At 55.7% G+C, this 26,932-nt stretch overlaps 9 protein-coding genes across 9 annotated transcripts; 3 read left to right on the forward strand and 6 right to left on the reverse strand.

Annotated features, from left to right (window-relative positions):
* Positions 1-776: 776 nt before the first annotated feature.
* PG997_010402 (uncharacterized protein) lies at positions 777-2,741 on the forward strand (the record flags this gene model as incomplete). The annotated part of the gene is made up of 7 exons (XM_066814717.1): positions 777-800; positions 879-1,166; positions 1,302-1,595; positions 1,741-2,084; positions 2,181-2,292; positions 2,319-2,559; positions 2,644-2,741. 7 exons carry the CDS (start codon positions 777-779, stop codon positions 2,739-2,741), a joined length of 1,401 nt encoding a protein of 466 aa, XP_066666679.1.
* Positions 2,742-2,940: 199 nt separating this feature from the next.
* On the reverse strand, positions 2,941-4,992 carry PG997_010403 (major facilitator superfamily transporter; the record flags this gene model as incomplete). Its single annotated transcript, XM_066814718.1, has 1 exon — positions 2,941-4,992. The coding sequence occupies one exon, from the start codon at positions 4,990-4,992 to the stop codon at positions 2,941-2,943; it is 2,052 nt and encodes a 683-aa protein (XP_066666680.1).
* A 2,059-nt stretch (positions 4,993-7,051) lies between these two features.
* On the reverse strand, positions 7,052-8,369 carry PG997_010404 (uncharacterized protein; the record flags this gene model as incomplete). The annotated part of the gene is made up of 2 exons (XM_066814719.1): positions 7,052-8,140; positions 8,217-8,369. The coding sequence occupies 2 exons, from the start codon at positions 8,367-8,369 to the stop codon at positions 7,052-7,054; spliced, it is 1,242 nt and encodes a 413-aa protein (XP_066666681.1).
* A 792-nt stretch (positions 8,370-9,161) lies between these two features.
* On the reverse strand, positions 9,162-13,547 carry PG997_010405 (uncharacterized protein; the record flags this gene model as incomplete). Its single annotated transcript, XM_066814720.1, has 4 exons — positions 9,162-11,256; positions 11,408-12,354; positions 12,409-13,057; positions 13,150-13,547. The coding sequence occupies 4 exons, from the start codon at positions 13,545-13,547 to the stop codon at positions 9,162-9,164; spliced, it is 4,089 nt and encodes a 1,362-aa protein (XP_066666682.1).
* Positions 13,548-14,255: 708 nt separating this feature from the next.
* Positions 14,256-14,821, reverse strand: PG997_010406 (uncharacterized protein; the record flags this gene model as incomplete). Its single annotated transcript, XM_066814721.1, has 2 exons — positions 14,256-14,666; positions 14,741-14,821. 2 exons carry the CDS (start codon positions 14,819-14,821, stop codon positions 14,256-14,258), a joined length of 492 nt encoding a protein of 163 aa, XP_066666683.1.
* Positions 14,822-17,001: 2,180 nt separating this feature from the next.
* On the forward strand, positions 17,002-18,539 carry PG997_010407 (uncharacterized protein; the record flags this gene model as incomplete). Its single annotated transcript, XM_066814722.1, has 2 exons — positions 17,002-17,665; positions 17,704-18,539. The coding sequence occupies 2 exons, from the start codon at positions 17,002-17,004 to the stop codon at positions 18,537-18,539; spliced, it is 1,500 nt and encodes a 499-aa protein (XP_066666684.1).
* Positions 18,540-19,995: 1,456 nt separating this feature from the next.
* PG997_010408 (uncharacterized protein) lies at positions 19,996-21,690 on the reverse strand (the record flags this gene model as incomplete). The annotated part of the gene is made up of 1 exon (XM_066814723.1): positions 19,996-21,690. One exon carries the CDS (start codon positions 21,688-21,690, stop codon positions 19,996-19,998), a length of 1,695 nt encoding a protein of 564 aa, XP_066666685.1.
* Positions 21,691-22,670: 980 nt separating this feature from the next.
* On the reverse strand, positions 22,671-23,659 carry PG997_010409 (glycoside hydrolase family 61 protein; the record flags this gene model as incomplete). Its single annotated transcript, XM_066814724.1, has 4 exons — positions 22,671-22,709; positions 22,762-22,837; positions 22,902-23,441; positions 23,556-23,659. The coding sequence occupies 4 exons, from the start codon at positions 23,657-23,659 to the stop codon at positions 22,671-22,673; spliced, it is 759 nt and encodes a 252-aa protein (XP_066666686.1).
* Positions 23,660-24,914: 1,255 nt separating this feature from the next.
* On the forward strand, positions 24,915-26,112 carry PG997_010410 (uncharacterized protein; the record flags this gene model as incomplete). Its single annotated transcript, XM_066814725.1, has 2 exons — positions 24,915-24,929; positions 24,997-26,112. 2 exons carry the CDS (start codon positions 24,915-24,917, stop codon positions 26,110-26,112), a joined length of 1,131 nt encoding a protein of 376 aa, XP_066666687.1.
* Positions 26,113-26,932: the final 820 nt, after the last annotated feature.

Here is a 26,932-nt window from a genome sequence, read left to right on the forward strand (position 1 = left end):
ATAGAAACCCCCTTGTTCGGGGCACCCATCAATGATAATTCATAATTATAGCCCCTTGGTTCCAACCACCCTTGCCGGATCTAGATGTAATATCCTATATTCACTTGTCGTGTTACAGCAAACCATATACCTGAATTGCCGGCGGTCCATTCCCGTGCGTCGTGCAGTACTAACCACAGATAAGGGACGATCCTAGGCATGTTCTGACCTAAGTTGCTGATGCGTGTACCACAATGCATAACATGATCTACGAGACGTATATGTGGGTGAAATATTCGAGTTCTTCGAGGTTAGAGTGCGGGCCAAGGATTACTTGCACACATGCCAAGCATATGACATGCAATGTATTTGTCGACGTGGAATCTGGTTGATGGAATCGTTGGAGGTTGTGTGTCTCGTGAGGGGACACTAGTTGAACCGAGCTGAGTCAGATTTTGGTGTCTCTTCTTCAAAGGCTGCAAGGCATTGGGTAGTGTTTTCTCCTAGGGGAATGATAGCTCTGATATCGAACCGAGCTACGGAAACGCCCGGACTAGCTATATCTTGCAATGGCTGAATAGACAGCCAATGAACACGGCGTAACACAAGCATGGCGGGGAACAACGGATGTCACCCCTCACATGTTGTCCGTGGGATGTGCCTGCTACAAAAGTGAAGATGTCTATAAAGGAGTAAAATTTTTGACTGACTCCGGGCCATACTGGTTACTACATGTATCTATAAAACATCACCGTTGCAGAATTGCTCTGAGATTCCATCGCTCCTTTCCAAGCATGATGACTTCCACCCTGGATACAACTGTGAGTTCGATACCCAATAAGCTCATTTTGGGCTCCATGCTTTCGTAAGGCTCGGATATAGTTCTGATAGTTGTATAGAACTTCCCCGGCAACATCATCAACAATGAATTCGTGCCAAGTACGACCACCAGGCACTCTATCGACCCGTCGACGGGAAAGCCCCTGTGGGAAGTTTCCGTCGCGACAAAGGAGGATCTCGACAATGCGGTGAAGCACGCCCGCGAGGCCTTTACCACGTGGTCCAAGACAACCTTCCAGCAGAGAGCCGAGATGCTGCTGCGCTATACGGACGCAATCGAGGCGAACCGCGAAGCGTTGGAAAAACTCCATACCATGGAGCAAGGAAAGCCCCTTAGTCTTTCCAAGGTGACCAACCAAATATCTCATCCCTTTTTATCCCATGCCTTGAACCGTTAAACAGAAAGACAAAAAGACGAACCGGAAAAAGGGAGTTCGAGATGGCATAGTAATGTACTAACACAACACAAACCATCGAACCAGACCGAATTCGACCTAACCCTAACCTGGCTCCGCGCCTTCGCCACCATGGAGATCCGCGACGAGGCCCTCGAGGACACCGCGGAGCGCACCATCTACGCGACCTTCCCGCCCCTGGGCGTCTGCGCGGGGATCGTGCCCTGGAACTGGCCGATCCTGCTGGGGTTGGGCAAGATGGGCCCCGCGCTCGTCACGGGCAACTGCTTCATCATGAAGCCGTCGCCGTACACGCCGTACTGCGACCTCAAGCTCGGCGAGCTGGCCATGTCCGTGTTTCCGCCGGGGGTGGTGCAGGTGGTGAGTGGGGGGTGATGAGCTTGGGCCTTGGATGACCGAGGTGAGTTGCATATCTTCCTTCCTGCGTTCTGTGATGGCTGTTATATAAACCAATGACTGCGTTATCTCTTTCAACTGACCGCGTTGGGCCGTGTTCAACAAAAAGCATCCCGGCATCGACATGATCGCCTTCACCGGCTCCATCCCCACCGGCAAGCGCGTCGCCGCCTCCTGCGCGCGGACCCTGAAGCGCTGCGTCCTGGAGCTGGGCGGCAACGACGCCTGCATCGTGTGCGACGACGTGGACCTGGCGCGTTGTGTGCCCAAGATCGCGACCTTGTCGTTTCTTAACACGGGCCAGATCTGCATGCTGCCCAAGCGCATCTACGTCCACGAGCGAATTTATGACGCCTTCCGCGACGCCATGGTCCAGTTCACGCGCGAGAATATACGCACGGGCGGCGGGTTCGAGGAGGGGGTTGTGGTTGGGCCGGTGCAGAACCGGATGCAGTAAGTTGATTTTGTTGTCTGATGTTACCCCTATTTTTGTTATTCTCTGAGGGAGTCAGGGGAAGTAGTCACACACGTCATAACCAACAAACATAGATTCGAGTCCGTAAAAGACATGTACGCCGACGTCCACCGCACCGGCCTAAAGACCGCCCTCGAAGGCGGCGTCGTCTCCTCCTCCAACGGCTACCTCATCACCCCCTGCATCGTCGACAACCCCCCGACACCTCCCAGATCGTGACCGAAGAGCCCTTCGGCCCCATCGTCCCCCTACTCAAATGGAGCGACGAGGACGAGGTGCTCGCGCGCGCCAACGACAGCGTCACGGGCCTGGGCGCCTCGGTCTGGAGCCGGGACGTGACGCGCGCGGAGCGCATGGCGCGCCGGCTGAGCGCGGGCAGCGTCTGGGTCAACTCGCACTTTGACGTGGCGCCGCATGTGCCGTTTGGGGGCACAAAGAGAGCGGGATCGGTGAGTTGGTTCTGCGATCTTTCTACGTGTATGGATGAACATGATAGTCAGCAAGTAAGTTCATTAACTAACTGATGTGCGACTTTAGGTATGGAATGGGGCGTGATGGGGCTGAAGAGCTACACAAAGCCGAGAAGCCTTTGGGTGTGGAAGAAGGTGTTCGAGGATGTACCCGCATCTACGTAAGTTGAGAACATTGATTTGTTAATAGCGGTAGCTGTCGAGGTCAAGTGGTAAACTGTTTGAGATGTGGATCGTGACTCCTGAACGGGCAACTGGCCCACGAAGAATTACACTCATTGTGAAGGTTGATACTTGATTCAAATGCATTGACATGTAAATGGCTGGCTCTATATAAAAATTCCGCTACGGACGGGTATCGATGCTATGACGACCGCTGCGCCAACGAAACCGCAAACTTACTCCTCCGGCGAATCTTCTCGCCGTGGAACGCCAGGACCCAGGGCACCACCGTGAGCGCCGTCGCGATGGCGCCCAGCAAGCCGCCCGCGGCGTCCTCGCCGAGATTAGTAAAAAGGGGCCCGACCACCAGAGGAAAGCAGCCCCCAAGGATGTTGCGGCAGAAGGACTGTGCCGCGAGGGCCGACGAGGCGTAGTCGTGGTACGCGTCGGCCAGGTAGTTGAAGGTGGCCAGGTAGATGTAGTAGATGCCCATGGTGGCGAGGCCGATGGCGATGGTCGGGCTGATCCAGTGGATCGAGGGGTGCGACGTGAAGCCAAAGAGGTAAAGGCCAAGCGGCAGCAGGATGGAGCTCACGCAAATAAAGTAGAGCCTAGACTCGGGCGCCTCGACGGGAAACCGGCGGCGCATGAAGGACCAGAACTTGGCGGACGAGCCACGATGTTCCTCTGCGTCCTCGTGGGCGTGGGCCTTGCGCTGCCACTTGGGGTGGCGGAGCAGGTTCTCCTGCGTCACGCCGATGGTGGTGGCCAGGACGGACCCGACGATCATGGCGATGAAGACGTAGCCCGACTGCTCCGTGTTGAAGCCGTACTGCCGGCGGAAGACGAGCGGGATGGCCGCGAAGGTCAGGTACAGCGTCGCCCAGGCGAACGAGACCCAGAGCGAAAAGAAGAAGACGACGGGCTCCGTGAAGAGGAGGTGGAAGGGCCGGAGCAGCGACACCGAGATCATCTGCACGATGGACGCGTGCTGCTCGTCCTCCTTGACGGCCCAGCGGACGCGCTGCAGCTTGGCGCCGCTCGGCGGCACGTATTCGTACGGTGTAACCATGGGTTGCGTCGCTAGTCCCTTCTCCGCATCAGCCTGGGTGCACCGTGTCATGGTATGCTTCTGCTGTAATACTTCGAGAGGACTTTCCACCGGTTCCTTGACCCATACCCCGAAACAGCCGCGGGACTCGAGCGACTCGTAGTATTCGTTGAGCTTCTTGGCCTTCCTCCTCAGCAAGACACAGCCGCGGCTCTCGTGGAAGAGCAGCGCGATGAGGACGGCCAGGACGAAATCCAAGATGACCTGGTGCCAAAACACCCACTTCCACGCGGCCGCCGGCCCCGCGACGACCACGCCCTCGCCGCCCCAGCGGTGCACCATGACGCTGGCGCTGAGGGGCCCGAGCCCCGTGCCGACGAGGACGGCGCCGCTGAAGAGGGCCATGGGCCGGTTGCGCTGGTCCTTGTGCCAGATGTCGGCGATGACGCCGCCGACCATGGTGCTGAAGACGCTGCCGCCGACGCCGCAGAAGAAGCGCGACGCCAGCATGCCGCCCAGCCCCGTCACGGCGCCGCACGCGGCCTGGAACGCGACGTAGACGGCGCCCGACACCACGAAGACGGGGTACCGCCCGTGGATCTCCGACAGCGGCGCCAGCACCATGGGCGCCAGCGCGAAGCCCGTCGTGAAGAGCGTGATGCCCACCAGCACCGCGGTGCGCGAGCACCCGAACTCGGCCGCCATCAGGTCCGTCGGGGGCGAGTAGGCGCCCGCGGCGTACGCCGTCAGCAGGGTCGCGATGCACGAGAGCAGCAGCATCACGTTCTTGCGCGACTCGGGCCAGGCGTGGGGATCCCCGTACGGCGTGAGGTCCGGCGCCGGGGGTAATGAGTTGGTCGCTGCTACTGACGACGATCCAGCATCGGCGTTGATGACGGGCAGCTCCGTGTCGAAGGTGAGGTAGAGCTTGACGATGGGCGTGTCGGCGCCGGGTGGTGCCGTTACTGCCGCCGCCGCCTCGGGGCTCTGGCGACCGCTATGCGGTGCATGTTGGCCTCCATTTGGCCGCCAGTCCATCAGTTCGCGGGCAGAGCTTTCTGGTGACACATATTGGGATGGGATGCCGATGGCTGCATGATCGCGGGCCTTCTCAATGTCGTCCTTTCGCCCGCCGACCGGGGGTAAACACTGGCCTTCATCGAGCGATGATAAAGAGGCGCGCTTCAAGTCTACTGGTTCCATATCATCAGAGGAAAAGCAAAGAGTTGAGAAGCTGTGTTCTGGAATGTGTCGACCGCTCGCAGGGATATATATCGACCCCATCCGGAATGTGGGCGATGTGACGAATGGCTGGCGAGGAGAGGAGGGGAGGGGATGGTTAGGCGAGTGATGCGTGAGCTGGTGATTGGCGCACACTCATCTCCGGGGAGGGTGACTTGTCAGGGCGAAGAAGAGGCCGCTGGCCCCCGGAGGTGTGCGTGGAGCAAGCGGGATGATGCCCATAATATGTCTTATCATCAAGGCTGGCCAGCCCATGGGATCTCATGGTGTGGTGTGGAGAATCTCGGTTGCGAGGTAGAGGGAAAGATTGGCTCTGGAGATTTGAGCGAAATCCGGGCAAGGGCCAAGATGAGCAACCAACGCCTTGCCTGATTAGCTGCTTGGGACGGATGTGGGGGAATGTCCCTGCGGAAGGGGTGTGCAGTGTGCGGGAGGTGGGAGTCCAGGGGTTCGTTTCTCGCTGCCAGCCAGTGACGAGTTAGTGAGATGCGAGGATTCCGAGCGTTCGTCCGGTAAGGCAGCGCCATTTGTGGCTTCACTGGTTCATCCCGGGACGTTTTATCCGAAAGAGAGAGCCAAAGAGGCAGTAACTTTGAGGGAGAGGCAGTACTTGTCGCGAGTGAGAAAAAGGGTTCGTTCTCATTCCCGATTATTCCCAGCGGCGCTAGGTCGCTTTGTCGTTGGGCAGGTGGCTTTGCCGATTTCCGCGGTGATGACGTTTTGATCTATCCTTGTCATCATGGCTGACGGATGACGGAGACGGAAACGGATCAACGGAAAGAGACAGCACAGCACAGCACAGCACAGCAAATGCATCCTCGCAAACCCGTCTGGGAGGCCTCAAAGTGTATCCTACACAGGATCAGTAATGCAGTCGAGTTAGACTTTTTAGACAATGATTGAATCCGTACGTAGGCAGCTGGACCGTACGCGGGCCTAAAGGTGGCTAGTCGCGGCAAGGGGTCACTGAAGGAACCATATTTGCATGTCCTTTGGCGTCAAAGTAAGGTCTGCGGGTATAATACCGGTCGATTATTCCCGCTAGTCCTCCTACCTAAAAAAACAAAATGCCCCGAAACTCCGACCGCCGGAGGACTTGTTCCCGTGACACCAATATCATGCATTCCTCGATCACAATTACCGACCTTTTTTATTTTATTTTTTAACTTCCGATTGCGCTCAGCGGACACGTCTACCTGAAGTAAGGTTATCTCAGATGAACAAGATTGTCTCCAGGCTGTGCGCTTCCCCGCATAGGGAAAGTATGCAAGCCAAACGGAGTTTGCAGTTGACCGGCACATGGTGATTTGTTTGATCTCCCGAATGGCTGGTAAGCCCTAAGCATGCGACAGGAACCAGATCTCACCGGATACGGATACATGACGATTGCGCGCACCCCAGAGAGATCCGAAAAGAAATGACTGCAGGGGCTAACTCCGGATGCTTGCTTGCACGCCTCCCAAAAGACGCACTGCAGCTATCCCGCACTAGTCTCACTACCGCCTTACATCTACATCCCGTCGCCAGCTAATCTATCACTAGCTAATTCCGTTGACAGCTAGTCGCCATAATTATCGCTCTTGGCTAGTCGGGATTTGAAAACTCTAGATCACGAGAGGGCATTTTTGAACTTCCTAACTAGTACGAGTAAACTATAAGCGACCACGGCGCCTCCGGGTGTTTAGATACTGATATGACACATAAACCATCATGGCAGAAGGACTTGGCATCGTGAGAAGCCTAGCCATGCCAAGCCTAGCACTCCTGACCATCCTAATAGTGGTGCATTCTCTTTCACCGACAGGGAGGTGTATTAGAAGGTCAGAGATAGGAGATGGTACCGTTGGATTGAACAGCAGAACTACGTGCGGAATTCTGGGGGACTTTCAGGTCTTATACACACACAGTTGGTTGTGGAGCATATTAAGCCCCCCTGTCCAACAGAGACACTCTGCACTGAGAACCAGAACAAATACACGAAAAGAAGAAAAAAGAAGGAGATCCCCATGTATATATGGCTCTAAAAACGTTGCTTCAACCATACAAAGATATCTATGCTTGCATGACGCTCGTAAAAAGCCGAGCTACGAAGGTTTCCCCCAGCCAGCTCCCTAGCCCGGTCCAGATCCAGGTATATCCAGTAAACATCCCACAACCACTTGCCGCCCAGCGCCCGAAACGTCCGTATACTCCCCGTATTGCTCTCCTCGATCCCCGCGAAAGCCAACGTGGCCTCCGCCTGCTCACCATTCTCTGCCAACAACTCCTCCAAAACCTCCGGCCTCGCCGCCAGGGGCCCATCTCGAGGCGGCTCGAACAACCCCATACCCAGCAGCCTCGCGACCACCGCCTTCGCCAGCCCCCGACGGCGGTACGCCGGGTCCACGTGCAAAGTGCGCACCGACCCGTCCCCGGCCGCGAACGCGAACGCCACGGCCTTGCCCGGCTTCCCGTCCGGTCTCGGCGCCGCCTCGCGGATCGCCGCGTTCTGGAGCTTGGCCAGCGTGGACGGGCTGCGGATGATCTTGTTGACGGCCATGACGTTTGTGTAGTCGTCGGGGCTGATGGTGCTCCAGATCAGCCCCTCTGGCAGCTGCGCTTCTTCTTTCTCTCCTCCTTCGTCTTGTTTCGCGGCGGCGGGTACGGGAAACACGTACTTGCCGTACGGAACACTGGGATCGAGCACGAGGTCGCCCGCGCCGGTGTCAGCGCGGGCCAGGAGCGCGGCGACGGTGCTGTGGGTGTTGCCGAACAGGCAGTACGGGCTGCCGGGGGTATGGCGGACATTGGCCAGGCGCTCGGCGGGCAACTTTGTGCCGGTCGTATCCCGCCACGTGACGGGGATGTGTGCGATCGCGCCCAGGAGCTGCGCGGTGGCCGCATCGAGCACCTCCTCGGAGAACGGCAGCTGGTCCTTCAGGGTATCCGGGAGGACGCTGGCCCTCTGCGGCCCCTTCTCGTGCGGGGCGGTGCCGTGGTACATCTCCAGCGACGAGAAGGACCAGATCTCGGTCGCCGGATGGCTGGCGCGGTCGACCACGAGCATGGTCCAGACATCCTCGGGACGTACGGCCGCTGGGCCCTGCTCCTCGTCCTTACCCTCGGCCGGCTTTCGGAGCGGGAGCGGGGTGGTGATGACAAGAGTCCCCGGGGGTTTTCGGGCCTAGCTGCAGCAGGCGCAAGACCGGCAGTGAGCGAGGCAGCCGCCGGGTCAGGAACGAGATCACGTCCACCGAGGAATAGGGGCTAGCACCCTCCTCATCGGTGCAACCCGGGACCGGCGACTCAAGCACAAACTCGCCGTTCGGCTGAACGGCGTATACTTGTACCTCCCGCATTTTTCTTCACGTGCGGAGGTCCTGTTTTGGAATAAATAAGATGAAATAAGGAAGGTGTCTTCTTGTGTAAGTGAAGAAACAGCTTGGCAGTGGAACAAAAAGTGCGGCCGAGCGTGTTTATGACTCATGAAATCGGCCGCTCTCGTTTTCGTGAGTCGCCTTCCCGGAGAGGAAACACCCACTGTTTTTTATCTCCACAGGATCGGCGCCGAAAAAGCATTATCCCCGAACTCCCACGCTTATATGCAGGACAACCATATCAACCCCTATATACCATTGCAATAACACAAGCAAATAGCCACATCTGCTTCCAAATAAAAAGCATAGATCCCGTCACAGTTATTGGTCATAGAAATAGTCTGTCAGTAGGGCTAACGTCCGTCAGTCAAATGTCATGTTAGATGCGACTCAGCATATGCCGAACCCCCTTCTCCCCTGTATAACCAAGTATCCGAGATATCTTTGGATTTGTTGGATATGCCTAGTCTATGCCCTCTCATATACTTGCTGTAGCTAATACCACAGCTTACTATCGTACAAACCACAGAAACCAACAAGAAATTCTCACTTGTACACGTCTCCAAAGCCAACCTCTACCCATCTTTTCTTCCCCCTATCCATCTCAGGATGCTGCAAACCCATACCCATCCGCGGCGGTACTCCGCCTCCAAACCCCATCCCCCACAAACTCTGCAAACCGTCCCCCCATCCTGTCAATCAGTTCCGCGTACGTACCCCTTTCCACAACCCTTCCCTCGCTCCCCAGAACGCAGATCTGGTCCGCGATCCGCATCATCCGCCGACAATGTGTAACAACAACCACCGCAGTCTCCCTCGCTCCCCCGTTATCGAGTCCGGCGGAAACAGCGGCGGTGTCCCGTACTCGTCCACAAGCTCACTGGGATCCTGTAGTAGGCTGGGCGCGAAGCTGCCCCTCGTTACCGTCGTCGTCGAACCGCGGTTGTTGTGGTTGCCGCCGTTCTTCGCGAACCGCACCAGACTGCGCCGCACCTCGGCCGCGGCCTGCACATCGAGCGCGCTCGTCGGTTCGTCGAGGACGAGCAGCGCGGGTCTCCGGATCAGGGCGCGCGCCAGGCAGACGCGCTGGGTCTGGCCGCCGCTGAGCCCGATGCCGCCCGTCCCGGCGCCTGCGATGCGCGTGTTGTAGCCGTGCGGCAGGCTGACGATGAAGTCGTGGATGCCCGCGTCGGCGGCGGCGCGGTGCAGGGCGGCCAAGTTGCTGCGGAGGGGCGAAGCTTCGGGGATGCCGTAGAGGATGTTGTCGTGCAGCGAGAGGCCCGGGAACAGGGTGGGGTTCTGCGGGACGTAGGAGATCAGCTGCTCGCGTCGCAGGGCCTCGAGGTTGATCATGCTGGGCGGTAGGCCTGCAAAGGATAGCGGGTGTCGGTACTTGCTGGGACGGACGTTGCGGGCGGGGTGGATGGGATCGGGTTCGTAGAGGCAGAGGAGTAAATGGGCAAGGGTCGTCTTGCCGCAGCCGGAGGGGCCGACGATGGCTGTGATGGTGTTGGGTCGGATTTCTAGGTTGATGTTCGTCAATGTGGGACGTTTAGGAGGGGGATTGTTTCCATCAAGTCCGGGGGACGGTGGGTAGGTGAAAGAAAGCCCATCCATTCGGATAGGGAAGGGCGAAGTGATATGCTTGTTTCCAAAGGACGAGCTCCTCTTGCCGGATATCACCGTCTTATCTCCCTGGCTGCGGCCTTCGTCGGGGTGAATGGGCAGGTTGACGTAGTGCAGCAACTGCGATGCTGTAGCTTGCGCTGCTGTGATGGCAGGTACCGAGTTGAGAATGTGGCTCGCGGTGCTCAAGCCCATCACCAGCAAGTTGACGACCTGGAGCGCCGCGCCGACGGTGATCTCGCGATTGACCGCCAGCAAAACAGTGGCGTAGTAGAAGATGAGCGCCATCGTGAACCACAGGACGCTCTGCCAGCATGCGAAAAGCACAGCCATGACTACGGCCTTGCGGATCCCGAGACTCAAGGTCCTCGAGGCCGATTGACTGAACTCCCTATCCAGGAAACGTTCCACCGCCAGCGCCTTCACCGTATTGATCTTGGTGACAACTTCCGTCAGGATGCCATGCGTCCGGAGCGCCGCGTCGTTACAGCGCATGTCGCACTTGGCCGAAACCAATGCGAACCCCTTGGTGGACGCCATCAGGACCGGCGCAGCGGCGAGGGTGACCAGAGCGAGTTTCCAGGAGATGACGATGGCCCATACGATGCTGGTGGAGATCATGCATACGACCACGAGCATCATTGGGACGAAGCGACCGACTAGTGTGCGCATCTCCTCCGCGCCGAGGTCGATACACGCAGCGATACGATGGGGTGAGTTCTGGGGCCTAGCATACCACGCGCGCGGCTGGATGAGGATGCGGGATAGTGCCTTACTACGCAACGAGTCGATCCAGGCCTGTGCAGCACAGTCGCAGAGGTGGTAGGCCAGGAACGTCGCGAACCCGCCGACCAGGGCGACCAAGAAAAGAAGGAGCGTCCATTGTACTTGGTAGGGGCCTTGTTGTTCGGGTGAGTACAGCACTACCAGCAAGTGTGCGAAGATGACCGAGAAAGCCGGGACTGAAGCTGCTACCAACAGGGCACACAAGATCCCCACGATGAAAAGCAGTCGGTAACTTAGGCGCAGATGAGGCCAGACTGTCTGGTAGATAGCCCGAAGTGGCAATTGAATGTGACCTGCATCATCCGATTGCTCGGAGAGACTGTGGACCAATGTGTCGTCGCCGGCGATCGCACTTGTTTCGGCTGGAGTCGAGGAACCAGTAAGTTTGGTGCCTGAGCCCCCGCTTTCACCCGGGGGTCTCTCCATGAACGTCACAAGAGCTCGGTTTGATAGATTGCTTTGGTGGATGTATTGTCATATGCGGTTCCTCATTGGGCCTCGTATGTGTTTTGTTTGATGGCACTGTTGGTGCGGCATCCCGGATGTCGGATATGGCTCGGCCTCGCACCTCGGGGTATCGTAGATGCCCTACTTGGTATGTGGGTGACCTCAGTGCATGACCAGCACCTAATGGTGAGAACACGCTGCTTTGAAGACCTCCGATCGGCCAGAACATGGACGAGATGGGTGGACTGATGATCTGACTCAGAATGCTCCTGACCGACAGTGAACTTGCTTGACTGCTGGCAGATACATGTCTCCCTCCGCTGGTATCAGAATCAGGTTGATCCCCGGCATGGTTCGTATTGTCGTCCTTTATGCAGCCGTATTCATCGGCCGAGTTCAAGAGCTGGGTGAACGGGCCGTCCTCCAGCTCGACGTCCCTCCCCGTTCCCTCCTGAACCACTCGGCCCTCTTCGAGGACATAGACGTAATCGTCATCTCCTATCAAGCTTAGGTCATGTGTGATGACCAAGGTTGCCTTATCGTGTCGCCATTGCCGTATGTTCTCCAAGATCTGGATCCTGGTTGGCGGATCGAGATTGCTGGTGATCTCGTCTAGGATGAGGCACACTGGGTCACGTATCCTTGCTCTCGCGACCGCGACTCGCTGTCGCTCACCCCCACTCAGAGAATGGCCTCCGGGCCCGATCCGAGTTTCCAGTCCGAGCGGTAACTTGGCGAGCACAGGCTGTAGTGAAGCTACCCTGCAGGCTTCACTCAACTCGTGCGGATGAACGAGTGGTTCGTCGAATTGACGACTCGAAGCCCACTCGAGGTTGGTGCGCAGCGTTTGGTCGAAAAGGGCAGTAGACTGCTGAACCAATGTGACATAACTTCGGATAGACTCCTTGGGCCATATCTCCACATTGTCTACGTATATCCGAAGACTGCCACTCGATGGCTTATAGAGGTTTACCAAGAGGTTCCCCACGGTGCTCTTTCCAGAACCACTGCGCCCAATGATGAAGGTAACTGGGCGGTGTCGGCTTAACGAGAGCGATACATTGCGAAGGACGATGCTGGACGGATTGGAAGGGTATGCAAATGTGACCTAGGCTGAGTTAGTCGGTGGACATCTTCCGGGGGCAAAGCTTACTTGACATACATCCATCAACTCGATGTAAGGGGCCTCGCTGTGGCCAAGTCTTCTGCTGGGCCTGTACTTGCGTTCATTGTCTCCTAGAAATGTGTGCAGAGACCGGCCTGCCAGTATGCCCTTCACCAGAACCAAGTACATGGGGATGCAAGATTCGATTGCCTGGAGAGCCCCAAACGTCGCATAGAACGTGGCCACTACGCTGCCAACGCTGGCGCCATCTTGGACGAGAACAGTGCCGTAAAAGAACCCCACGACAAACAACAGTTCCAGCCAGAACTTGACGAACCCCATCTGGCACGCATTCGCTCTGGATTGCGAGAGGTAGAAATACTTGGAGCGCCTAACGCCATCTGAGTACTGCCACGTCTCATGATCCAGACCGTTGAAGACTTTGACGACATCAATCGAGGCGAGAGTCGATGTGACATAACTCGAAGCCGAGGCTAGGGCTGAATGCTGGGCTAGGATCGCTGGTTCGATCTCCCGGACAAGGAGCCCAAGGACGACGATCGCGATGGGGACGGTAGAGAGGAGAACCAATGTGAATTTCCAAGAAAAGTACAAGGCGACCCCAAGGCTTGCGACCGAGGCGATGATATCGACCGTGAGATTTCCGAGTGCTACGGATGATGCTGCTTGAAGCTCTCGAATGTGCCTAGACCATGAGAACGAGATGGGTGATTAGCTGCAATGTTTGTCAAGGGGGAGGGAAAGGAAGAAAAGGAAAAACGCAATGAACAGACTCACGAATACAATCCAGACAGAACAGCAGGAATGCCTTCGCAAAGCCCATCAAACCATGCCAAATCCTTTGCAAGCAGCTGCTTGAACGACCTTAGTCGCAGACTCCGAGCTTGGCGTTCCCCATGAGCGACCCAGGCGAGAAGCAAGACGAAGTTGGCGATCCATGCGATACCGCCTGCGAGGGTGAGAATTATACACCAATTGGACACCCGCGACAGCGCGGTCTTTCCGGTGATCCTCCCGTTTCCGAAGTCTGCGATGATAGGGAAGATTTCCCCCAGGAAGACGGCCAGGGATGTCTTAAGGACGCCGACAACAAGCGACGCGGCGAGACCCGCGGCCAAGGCGACGTAGCCTTTTCGGTCTGTGAAGGCGAACAGGTACTTGATTGAAGTCAGCATTGTACCTGATCCGGCTGTGCGATTTGTTTTCCGAGTCGTCCCGATGAGGTCCTGTGATAACTGGTCCGGTCTGCCTTGTCACCTTGATGTAACTGGAATGCTGAAGCGGTGGTCACATCTGAAGTGTGCGGCAGTTCCAATCTTGCTTGCGGGTTGAAGCGATGTCTGAAATCTTCCAAATTTGTAGCTGTAAGTAGGCGGCGCAAATGCCCAAATGCTGGAAGTCAATAAACAGTCAGAAAAACGGCGTTAGTTTCGCTAAATGGACAAGACATTTCCTATGACCGTTTTCTGGAGTGGCAGCCGGCTTGGGCCTGAGATCGATCACCTTAATTGATGGTTAACAGTGGTGGGCAGACAAGAAGACGGGTACATGTACAAAATGTAAACAAAACCAAACAGGAGCTCGAACTTCAACCACCAAAAACACCGAGATCAGGCGGGCATGCTACAAACAACAACCAAAAGCACCAAGATGGAAGAACTGTTAAAAGAACAGCAGTCGACATTTTCACCTGCTTTTGAGAAAATGCGCCGGTCAAAAGGCCCCAAGGTCCGGAGTTAAATCAGAATTGCCCTGGAAGAATTGCTGTAAATTGTTGCGCAAACCAGATGCGCGGATATCAGATCTTGTCGAACATCACCATTTCCCTTTTTTGTTGCTACCTACCCATGCCACCGAACCATCGCTATCTGCCCGAAAGCATTTTATGACGAGGAACCCTTCTTCTGTGCCTCCTCGTAGACCCAGTCGTTCAGGCCCTTCTTGTTCCGCGCAATCTCGACGGCGTAGAACTGCATGCGGGGCACGAAGATGGTGCCCTCCTGGGTGTATTCGGTCTTGGGGTCGGCGCGGACCATGGTGCCGAAGTTGTAGTCGTCAATCTTCTTCTCGTAGGCCATCATGAAGTTGCGCCAGCGCTCCTTGCCCTCCTTGCTCTTCATCTTGTCCTCGTCGATGGGCTCGGCCGGGTCGAACTCGGGGAAGTCCTTGACCAGGTGCTCGTAGATCTCGTTGTCCATCTTGGTCAGCCGCAGCTGCGACCCCTTGATCTTCTCCAGGATCGACCAGTAGGTGCCCATGTGCTGCACCACCTTGACGGCGAACTGCTTCTCCATCTGTCGCGATTCATCATCTCTGGTTAGTCGCTGACAGGTCTCGGGGACTTGGGCGCGCTCATCTTGGTACTTACATCCTCGAGGTTCTGGGCCTCGGAGGCATCGAAGTTGCCCGGCACCCTCTGGGGCGCGGATCCGCTCAGAAGTTGATCCATGTTGATGTGTGTGTCGTTGAGTATTGTGTGCGAATTTCTGCCCCGAAATCACCGGTTTTTCCTTGGGGTTTGGTCCAAGAATGTGTTTGCGACGGTGTTGCCTGATGCGACCAGCTGATGGAATTTGCGATGACGAAGTTGGCGAAGTGGGATGTCAAACTTGGAATTATTTGGAAGCCCCGCGATTTGTGGCGCGAGCTTGTAAGCCTCATTCAGTCACTAAGTTTTTTGGAGGGGCCCAGCCGCTCAGGATCGGCCAGAACCCACTGGATGCACGTGCTTTTGCCGAAGGAAGAAAAAAGTCCAGCCGCTTGGCTGCTCTCAGGCTCAGGCCCGGAGCTCAGTGGGAAACAGGACAAAGCACCACCCCCACTGATAGACTAATAGCAGGTCCCTTAATTGACACACCCTAGGTTACGGACCCCTTCCCCCTTCATCACCAGCATACGAGAATGCGAGAATGGAAGGCAATGCCAGCGAACCCCATTGCATAGGCAAATGTCTATGGACCGACAGATACGTCCCAGAGGGAGGTGCCTTGGTGTCATTGATCGGCGAGCATCAATGGGAAGGAACGAGGAAACGACGCTGTTGCAACCATTGCCTTGGACAGCTATCTGCCAATTACGCAACATGGCATGACTTCTTGTTGCCTTTATTAGCAGCTTGACCGACACCTTGCACTTCAGGCCACACCAAAAGCTACCCGGCGACCGGAAATACGAAGTCTGCAGAGCTTCTGAACCGGAATAAGCCATTGGACCCTTGAGGAGGCAGGCAGTAAGTGAGAAGCAATTTTGGGGGCTCGCTCGACTCATGAGAAACGATCCTAGCGCCTGTTATTTCCGGCCCGCTTACCAGCCGGCGCTTGCCCCCATCTGTTTACCTATTATCGGCACTTCGGCTTGCAAGCCCAATCAGCGTCCTTCTATGCGTGGTAACTGGGCTCTGTGGTCGTTGTTGCCCCTCGCGGTGTTCTCAGTGGTCATCCAACCATCTGGATCGTGTCCAATCCTTTGGACGCATCTGGAGACATCTGCCGCTGCTACGTCGATTCGGCCGAACTCGATGTGCAATGACAACTCAACTCTCGTCGTCGACTTCTGTCTTCTTCCACCAATCTTACCGGGGCACTGGGCCTGATTCGCGTTGCTACCACGATTGGCGATTCCTGGCATCTGACTGGCTCGTTGTGTTTCTTTCGGGATGTTCTCTGCGTGAGTTGAAACGCACGAACCCCCTCGAGAGGCACGATGTTACCCCGGAGCTGACCACCCTCAGCCACTCTAACCAATGTGGTATGCGGACCTGACACCAATGGACCCTGAACGGTGAAATAGGCCCCTGCAGCGACGGTTGATATACCCTTTGGGAGCCTTTGGGGGCCTTCAAGAGCCGCGCTTGTCGAAGTTGACGTGCTAGACCCGAAATCAATCCCGAAATGGTTCGGTTTGGGTTCCGCTCTGATCTGGACCACTTTCTTTAAGCTCTGTACAGGAATACATGCGTCGCAATTGGCACCTCGCGATGCGACCTCTTACGAAGGCTACTTCTGCCTCGATTACTGCCTGTCACCATCGTATAGACGCGGAGAAACACAAGTTGAAACAACAACCCACCCCTTGGATGACTTTTTATTTATATTGGAATTCTAAATGTGTCAAAACAGCTGGCACATGTAGACAAGACGCTGACTTCTAGAAATTCCGACGATGCACTTGCCGATTTGGCTAGACTTAGCGCCAACGAGGCTGGACAGTACAGGGGTCTCGACGAAGTTCAGGGATGGGCTACCGTTGAGGCTCCAGCTGAAGTGGAACCCCCTACGATAAGCTGACTGGGATGCCCTTTGCCCTTCCGTCAAAGCCACCCTCCAAGATACCATATCCATTTTGGCTGTGGAGGATGGCTTTGGTGGGCCATGGCGCGGGTGGCGGTTAAGGGTCTCTCGGAACATATATAAGGTAAGGTAGGACGATCCGTACCACTCACGGAAGGGTTTTGGTCTCTATCGCCGTCAGAAGTTGAGCCTCAATCACTGACAACAGCTTTCGTGTGGAGGGAGGTTCTTGCACCTCTAGTCTGTCGTTCGCTTACACCAGTCATTCGTTATTTCACCTTCGTTGCTTTTCTTCTTCAGTGTCTGTGAATCGTTCACGCGATCCTATAATTCCTCCACGATGCGGTTGTCTATCCCCGTCCTTGGGGCTCTGCTCCTTGCCGGCGCCGATGCGCGTGTGGCGCGCTGCAAACACAACCCTTCTGCCAGCTCTGCTTCCCACCCTGCTGTCTCCAGCGCCGAGACCGTGGTTGCACCTGCAGCTTCTTCCTACGCCCAGAGCCCTGCTGCTTCATATCCTGTCCAGAGCCGCCCTGCTGCTTCGTCTTCCGCCCAGAGCTCTGCGGGTACCTCCACCCCCGTGGAGTCTGCGGCTACCTCTTCAGCCGTGAACTCTGTTGCTAGTTCCACCGCTGTAGAGTCGACCGCCGACTTGACGACCACTTCTAAGGCTGTCATCGAGACCGCCTCTTCTTCTGCTGCTGCATCTACGACCGCCGTCAGCTCCCAGACTACGGCCGAGGCATCTTCAGCCAGCACCACTGCTGTGACCTCCGCGGCCGTTTCCAGCTCCGCCACGACCAACGTCGTCACCAGCATTCTTCCCTCTTCTTCTTCTTCGACATCCATCGTCGTGGTCCCTTCGACCTCCACGAGCACGACCAAGACCAAGGCACCCGCTGCCACCAACTACCCCCGAACCTACCCCGCCGACGTCGTCGACAAGCTGCGGGACTCGAGCCTCAGCAAGCTCGAGACCTACTCCTCGAGCAACCTGGCCGGCGGTGCCTGCACCCTCGAGACCGCCTCCATCCGCCGCGAGTGGAGCGACCTCTCCCCGACGAGCGCGTCGAGTACACCACCGCGGTCCGCTGCCTGCAGCAACTCCCATCCAAGTCGGATGCCAAGGAGGTCCCCGGCGCCCGCTCGCGCTTCGACGACTTCATGGCCGTGCACATGACCATGACCCCCTGGATCCACAACTCGGCCAACTTCCTGGCCTGGCACCGCTACTACCTCTTCACCTACGAGAAGGCCCTGAAGGAGGAGTGCGGCTACAAGGGCTCGCACCCCTACTGGAACTGGGACCGCTATGCGTCGGACCCGGTCAACTCGTCCCTCTTCAACGGCAACGCCTCGAGCATGGGCGTGGCCTCGGGCTGCAACACCGAGGGCCCCTTCGCCGACTACCAGGTCAACCTGGGCCCCGGTACGTCGACGCGGTACAACCCGCGCTGCCTGAAGCGCGCCGTCAACCGCGACGCGGCCCAGGACTGCACCGCGGACAAGACCTACTCCCTCATCACCCGCCACTCGACCGTCTCGTCCTTCCAGGACACCATGCAGGGCATCCCCGGCGTGCACGTCGGCGGCCACTTCACCATGGGCGGCGACCCCGGTGGTGATATTAATGCATCGCCGGGCGACCCGGCCTTTTATTTGCACCACGCTATGATCGACCGCGTCTGGTGGCTGTGGCAGGTCCAGGATCTGCAGAGCCGTCTGTCCACCGTCGCCGGTAACGATCTCAAGACCAACCGCGCGGGTTCCCTCAAGGATACTGTCAACCTTGGCATTCTCAACCAGGACGTTGAGCTTGGCGCCCTGTTGAACACGCTCGGCGGAAATGGCGGCGAGTTCTGTTACATCTACATGTAGTGTAGGGTGACGTGGGCTTGGGAGCATGTGTACTTAGTTATGGCAGTTATCTGTTGGGATATTTCTAGCAGCTGTAATGTAATAATGCTGTAATGTTTATCAATATTTGACTTAGACTCGTCAGACAACGTGAACTTTGTTCGGAATGGCGGGTTGCCAATTGAAAGTAGAATAGCAACAATATCCCCCAAAAACTGTTAGACATGATTCCTGCCTTGGGACATCAAGGCTATATTGCGCGGCTCTCTTCCAAGGCAATGGCCGCGATCTCATAAAGGGCTTCCAGTCGTCTCAAAGTAGCGTCAAACCACTGCAAAGCTTGTTAATCATTATTATACACTACCAAGAGAGAAATTCTATCAGGTTTTGTCTATCTCAGCTCGAACACACTGTCTAGAAGCTCTTTGTAGAATTTATGCCGCAGTGCCTCACCATCCATCATTCCGTGCAAATATAATTCGGTTCGAAGCATGAAAAAGCGACGCGGGTCCTCGGCTTTCGCTTTCTCAACCTTCCCTTGTAACGAGGTCTTGAAAGTCTTGGCACTGTTGGGTCACAAATCCTCCTCGTTTCGCTCCCCTTTCCCCCGACGCCTCCGTTTCTTCTCTCTTCATCTTCTCTTCTTCCCTTCTTCTCTCACTCTCGTGTTCGAGTTGATACTCTGCCTGTATCTTTGCGTCCTTCATCTCATACCATTCTCCTGACTCCAGCCACCTCCATTTGTTCCTCATACATAGGATTTTGCCTTTGCCCCTATGCTCGCGATTCGTTTCACACTTCCTGATGCATGCCTTCAACGTCTCTTTGGAATCCTCAAGTTTTTCGCAAGGTCTTCCAAAGTTCATCTGGCGGACCTCTGTCGAATGGCGACTCCCAACTGTCCAGCCCGAGTCATGAGACCGGGATATCTCCGCCCTGTGATGCGTCCCTCAGCTCTACCACTTCGTCGAGCTCGAAGCCCTGTACGTACAAGCTGCAATGCCCAAGTTCAGGTCGCTTCCGGAACTTTAGGACTTCGAGGTTCGCGTGCCGGGTCTGCACGGCGTTGTAATTCCCGTGACCATCGGTAGGCTGCCCTACCAGCGGGTCAGCGTTGGCGTCCCCCCCCCCCCTTCTTCTTGACGCGTATGCCCGGAGGATGGACTGGCAGAGCTTCAGGGGCAGGTTGGCGAATAGTGGGGATCGGAGCTAGGGTTCCGGGATCGGAGCTCCATGGTGCTGGTTCTGGTTGGGGCGCTTGGATTTGGAGTGGAAGAGGGAAGACATCATGTGGGATTTCAAGATTGGCAACTGGCAGTTGGCAGAGAAGAGACAGATGGAAATCAGTCTGGTGGTCAAATGTATATGGATGAAAGAGAGCGGGAAGTCAAGAATACTTTGAGACTTCGCGGGGAGCCAATCTGAACAGCAAGGAAATTGAATTAGTAGACTGCGGGATAACTACCTCAAGCCTCAATCAGGGGGCAATGTCTGCCCTGACCATCTCCAAGTCCACCTGTTCCCTTAGTGTATCGGGGTCCATGATCCTGTCGCGGGTAAGCAGATACGTAGCAACAAAGTCTGCAGGGCCCCTGTATACGCCCACTACCTCCTCGGGAAGGAACTCGACGCGGGAATGGCCGTCTTCGGACGGTATCGACTCCCAAGCCGTCCTGACATCGTTGTCGATGGCGAGGGGCCAGGTGCTGAACCACCGGACAGCAGCCCTGCCGCCGTCTTTGGGGCTCCTCGAGAACTGAAGCAGCGCGGCGCCCTTGTCGTCCGCCTCGTAGAGCTCGAGGGTCTGGAGCTTGAACATCCGGCGGACGAACTCGGGGAGGCGCTTGAGAAATCCCTGAAGGAGTTCCGCGCCGTTCTCATCGTCTTCGACGCCGGGTTTCAAGCTGGTCGTGAGGGTGAGGAGGCGGAGGTCGGGCCAGAGAGGCAGGGGCTCGTTGTTCTTGAAAGCGGCGAAGAACTGCCGGCCCTCGATGATGTTGCAGATACCCAGCTCTTCCATGCCACGGCTCCTCAGAGCCAGGTGTTGGGGGAGGATCCTGTCGGTGAGCTTCCGCATTGTTGGTCGCCAGCCTGTGGTCCAGTCCAGAAAGTCCACGCTGCTATCCTTCCATCCCAAAGCTGCGGACGCCTCGGTGTCTTTGTTTCTGAACAAACTTCCCTCATCAACATCGATATGAGGATCGGAATCTTCATCGGAGTTAATGTCAAATGGAACTTGATATAAGTAAATTCTCTTCAGAGACTGGGGCCAGTTCGGCAGCATGGCGCCGAACCAGTCGAGTCGGATAAATATACTGCGCCAGTGACAAGGCCGCTCCTCGTGCCACTTTTCGAATGCGACATGCTTCAAGTTGGGAAAGCTTCGCATCATGACCGACCGCGAGAGATCTCGTATATAATGGAAACTTTGACATGAGACTCGAAAGTCGGTTACGGCTTGGACCGTAGGAAGAGCGCGGTATTTCTTGTCAACCTTACGTGATATCGTGAAGGTATCCCAGTTCATGTCGTTGAAGCTGGCGGGGGATGTAGGCACAATAGGTCGACCCTCTGAGTAGAATTGGATCCAGGGACTTTCTTCATCTTCGGCGTCGTCACTGCTGTAATTGAGTCTTACGTCCAATGTATGCCACTCGGTCAACCCTTGTAGTTTGACTGCTCGTGTTTTTTGCGGACTGTCTGTTCCAATGGTGGTCAAGTCCAGTCTGAACGTTAAATCGGTGTTGTTGAAAACATTCAATGCTGCGAATAGAGAAGCGATTGCCGATTTGAATTTGCTCTTCTGACCTCGGACCCGGACATCATTCATGTCTACGATTCTGTCATACTCTTCACACTCTTCATACACATCTTCAGACTCGGTGTCACTATCATCGGGCTCAGGCGGATCGAAGAAACGCAAGCTATCGTCCATGGGCACGCAGAAAACGACGTGTTTCAAGATAAGCTGGCGAGGGCGGTTGTGCCGCATGATTTCGACGAACTGGAAAATATCCTTCGGTTCTAGCACCAGCTTATTGAAGGTTGAGCGTTCCACAATCACTTGCCAGGACTTGCAAACAGCGGCGCACGTTGGCCTCTGGGCGCCATCGATTTGCCCGAGGATCATCAGGATAACCTCGGCCGGAAGGGTCTTGCCGTAATAAGTCATTGTGAGTGATGATCCGGGATGACCAAGTGGGATGGGAGCCATAGCCAGCGACTGAACCGTGGAGGGCGATGTATCTTGAGATTGCATAAGTATTTGTTGGGCGAAAGTAGTTAGTAGGAAGACGGGGGATCGCGTAACCTTTAAAGGGTACGATAGGGTCCAGAGACCAACTAGGTACTCAAATGGGGAAATCATAGAGTAAATGGTAGATTGGTTTGATGGAAAGCCTAAAAGTCGGGTTTGAATGACCAATAGATCTGACACAACAGGTTACCAGTCCGACATTGAAACCAACTTACAGACTTCTCGAGCCAATGGTGACTAAAGCATCCCAAATACGGAATTGTGAAGACTTGATAGAACCCAAACTGAGGTTGTATCATGACCCATTCGACAAGAGCCAAACTGAAACATTCCCCACCAATCCAATTCTATCAAGTAGTGTCAAGATATGCTTCCACGAAAGGATGACTCAGCTGTGACTAACCACGAGGTAGCTCTTCCCATCAAAGACTACCACCATCAAGCATTTTACGTACACCTACGCATCTGTGTCACAATGGTGGGGATGAAATACGTAATAGGGTTATCCTTCCGTCACGAGTAGTTGTCTGCCTCGGTTCTGTCATCAAAACTTCTCACCGACGGCTGGAAAAGAGCAACCAAAACATTTTTGTTTGTTTAATTCACATAATGTATGAAATAAGATCTCTGTATACCTCCTCGGGGCATTGCAAAACGTCTTCACTTGGAAACATGTAGATTGCAGGGTTTTCGTTTCAAGATAAACTTGCTCGTCATGAGTCTTTTCTTCTGGTAAGTAGGTGACTAACCTGGTACCGGACCGAAGTCTGATGGAGAAAAAGCAGAAGGAACTATCAAGTCTCTCCCTGTTGGTTGGCCACAATCTCATTTGCTTGCCTCTTTCGTCCAATCATCCAATATTTGAAAATATCAACCTACCCGCTCACGGCGAGACATCAGCCATTCCATACCGGAGGCCCTGGGATCGTGTAATTCTAGAAATGTCAGTATATCAAAAGCAAACTGTATCATAGGCCAAATACATACCGTGACGTCCTTCATGGCCTCGCTGTACACATCAATATTGATAGACGGATCTGCAATCTCATCAGCCCAAAGCTCGCTTCTCAGTACCCAGAGCAACACATACCACTCATGCTATAACCCCCGGAAACTTCGTATAGTACTCCTCCCCCACCGGCAGCGCCTCGCCCATCCCCGTGACGTTGAGATGCGCGCACTCCGGGTAGAACTGCGGCTTGTTCGCGATATGCAGACTCATGATCTCGTGGCGGACCACGTACGCCCCCGGCCGCAGCGACGCCGGGATCGTCACAGGCCACAGGTCCGGCGACCCGTCCCAGTGCTGGAAGGCCTTCTGGTACCACGAGCCCTCGGCCAGCGTGCCATCGAGCAAGCCGCCCTCCCAGATCTTGAAGAAGGACAGGGCGTTCACGTCGACGACGTCTGCGCACGAGGCATCTGGACCGTCGCCGCATGATGCGAGCCATACGGTCATAGGGCCCACGGGGTGCAGCCAATACCAGTACACGGCGGTGAGGTTGTCACCCGCTGCGATGGGGATATGTGATGGTGGCGCCACGGCCGGATTGTTGCAGGCGAGGCCCGCGTCTGTCACGGAGAAGATGGGATCGATGGATGCCCAGGACCGCTGTACCATCCAGGGCTGGCCCAGCTGGTCCTCGGCCGGTGTATCCGGGTTATAGCTGTTTGTGTATGTTAAGCTTAGATCGATCTCGCCTCGGATGCGTCGTATCGGTCTCGTTAAAGACCGATAACGATTGATGTCAATGGCCTCGAGTTCCACGTTCAGGACTTACCCTCGGTACCATGTGTCGCCCACAGTGTAGTTGGCCAGGCCGCCGTGGGCGCTGGATATTCTCGCATTGAAGACGGCTAGAAACAGAAGCAAAACACACATCATTTTGGTATGTTGGTGATTGTGGGATTGTTAACATGCGTGCGTGAGCAGATCGCTCCTTGGGAAATCCTGATGGTGACCGAGATGCCAAGGACTTTCACTCAACCCATGTTGGGCTATTGGCATGGGGAAAACAAACCTGGCAATCGGCTGGGTCCAATAGGAGACATGGAACACCCCCGTCAAATCCCATCTGGCTAAACAGACGAACGCAATCAACCGGCGCCCTTCTGCTGAAACTCAGCCATAGACAATAACTCGTACTTTCGGCAATAGCTTTTCATAGTTTGGCCCCTACGACACGGCAATCCACCCCATGCTGCAGTTGAAGATTAGCGAGCATAACCATCCTGGCTTTGAGAATACCGTGTGAGGCGACATGGAGCACAACAGGTCATGCAACTGCTTGCTATTAATAGATCGTACTATATATGTATCTATATCTAGTCCAGCACTATCCATCGGCCTCCATGCGGCATGAAAGCAAATGATTGTATTGTTTGGGATATAGTAGTTCTTCAGGGGCTCGGGCAAGCTGTTGCCACTATGAGGCCTCTGTGGCAACTTAGCTAGATACTAATCACGGTGCACTTAGTAGATATCAACCAAGTACCGAACGAATATCATCTACTTTCCACTATATATAACTTGGAGTACTCGGCAGTTGCCGGGTTATGGGACGCATATTTAGATGGGATCGGGGAATCCGCTTCCGGTTGCTGTACATCCGAGTCCGGGAGATATGCACCGTTCCGTTCCTGGCACAATCTAAGCGGTCGAATGATGTAACATCAGCGACGTGCTCGCTATAGCTGTTTGTCCGCCCCACGTGTCGAATTATCCGTCTTATTAGCCAGTTCTCCCCACATCTTGTCAAAGCTGCATAGCTAGCCGCCAATTAATACCACCCTACCAAACGTCAATTTAATCTACAGGAGGAGTTCGCTTCCCAAAGAAACGCGTGTTCTGGTTCGAGCTCCAAGAGGGGGACTATGACAACTAAACAGACCTCAGAAACACAGTTCTAGACCAAGTGTACAAGCGGGAAAATATCAAGGGCGAGCAGCACTCCCCTTTCGGAAGCCAAGCCAACGGAAAGGGTTCAAATTGATTGTCGGATTTTGTAGTGCGCCCGCGGACCTGCGGGGTGAAACCATTCATTATATATTCAGTAGTGAATCCCCCACATCCAGTCACCCCAGCAAGCCAAGCTCTACCTTCACTATTCCCGACCAAGATCGACATATTACCCGCAACGATGGCCCGCAACCTTGTGATCACGGCGGCCCTCATGGGCTCCGCCCTCGCCCTCCCCCGCCGCCGAGCTCTTCGAGCGCCAGAGCGACACCTGCACCGTAGCGGGCGACACCCCCGCCGTCAACGTCGCCAAGCTGCCGGACCCCTTCACCTTCGCGAGCGGGACCAAAGTCGCGACCAAGGCGGACTGGACGTGCCGGCAGCAGGAGATCAGCAAGATCATGCAGCAGTACGAGCTCGGCGACCTGCCGCCGCCTCCCGACAAGGTCGAAGCCACCCTGTCGGGCAACACCATGAGCGTCAAGATCACGGTGGGGTCCAACACGGCGACTCTCAACTCCAACATCAGGAAGCCCAGCGGCTCTTCGGGTTCCGGTGGCCCCGCCATCGTCACCATCGGCGGGTCCAGCCTGCCGATCCCGGGTACCGTGGGTACCGTCTCATTCGGCAACGACGCCTTCGCGCAGCAGAACGGCGGCAACTCGCGCGGCGTCGGCACCTTCTACAACCTGTTCGGCAAGAGCCACTCGGCGGGCGCCCTGACGGCGTGGGCGTGGGGCGTGGGCCGGCTGATCGACGGCCTCGAGCAGCTCGGCGCCGCCAAGACGGGCATCGACCCGACCAAACTGGGCGTGACGGGCTGCTCACGTAACGGCAAGGGCGCCTTCGTCGTCGGCGCGCTCAACGAGCGCATCGCCCTCACCTTACCGCAGGAGTCCGGGTCGGGCGGCGCCGCGTGCTGGCGCGTGTCGGACTCGCAGAAGCAAAAGGGCGCCAACATCCAGACGGCGTCGCAGATTGTGGGCGAGAACGTCTGGTTCAGCCCGCGCTTCAACCAGCACACGAGCCGGACCAGCACCATCCCCGAGGACCACCACATGCTCGCGGGTCTCGTGGCCCCGCGCGGCCTTTTCGTCATGGAGAACGACATCGACTGGCTCGGGCCCGTCAGCACGACGGCCTGCATGCGGGCCGGGCGGCTCATCTACACGGCCCTGGGCGCGCCCGAGGCCATGGGGTTCGACCTCACCGGCGGGCACGGGCATTGCCAGTTCCCCGCGGCGTCGCGCACCAACCTCGACGCGTACATCAACAAGTACCTCCTCGGCACCGGCACGCCGCCCAACAACTTGGAGAAGAGCCCGTCCAACGTCAACATGGCCGACTGGGTGGACTGGACCCCTCCTACACTCACTTGAAGAAAGGCGGATGGGATTATGACTTGGTTATGACACATTCTACCAACCCCTTGGGCTATGTGAAAAGCCCTTAGCATCGCCAGTTGAAACATACATAGCAAGATATCAAGAAGAATAAAGCAACATTCTTGTCCCCTGGTAGTGCTCACCTGCAGAAAAGAAAAGCGGACCCACACGTAATATGAGCATGTGTAAACTCTCACCCTCAACGCCAACCAACCACAATTGACGTTGACCAAAAAAGGAGAGACTCTCGGAATACTCCGTCGGAGAAAAAGGCAAAAGTTTTGAACCGGACCCGATTTGAACGGATGACCTTCTGGACTGGAATCAGACGCGCTACCGCTGCGCCACCGGTCCTCGTCACCAACCAGATCATCAGGATGATGATTGGCGACTTACTTGCTGGAAGTGATGATTGAATCAGGACTTCTCAAGTGCTTGGGATAATTTGTCGTTAATTGAGTAGATATCGCATACGATCCAGGATTGCGGACTGATCTCAAAATTACGCACATTTGGGATCAGTGCTGTTGGCATCGAATTAGTGGGGCTCACTTCTAGAGAGATATCCCCCGCATCACAACCGGCATGGCATGCAAACCTCCCATCCGGGCATGAAGATATTTCAATGTATTGATATCTTCTATTCTCTTAAACCCTTTACATGATGCGGAAGAAGTAATCGAATGCTAGTAGCGGCGCCAGACTTAATCCAGCGTTCGTGTGCGATCGTGACTTCGTCCGGGAGCTGCTGCATGGCACGACCGAAACCACCTCAATCCCGGCTCTGGAGAAGCACTTTGGGTGATTGCATCCT

The sequence above is a fragment of the Apiospora hydei genome (assembly GCF_038363865.1).
Source record: "Apiospora hydei strain CBS 114990 chromosome Unknown utg000007l_segment0_segment0, whole genome shotgun sequence".
In the NCBI taxonomy this organism is placed as follows: domain Eukaryota; kingdom Fungi; phylum Ascomycota; class Sordariomycetes; order Amphisphaeriales; family Apiosporaceae; genus Apiospora; species Apiospora hydei.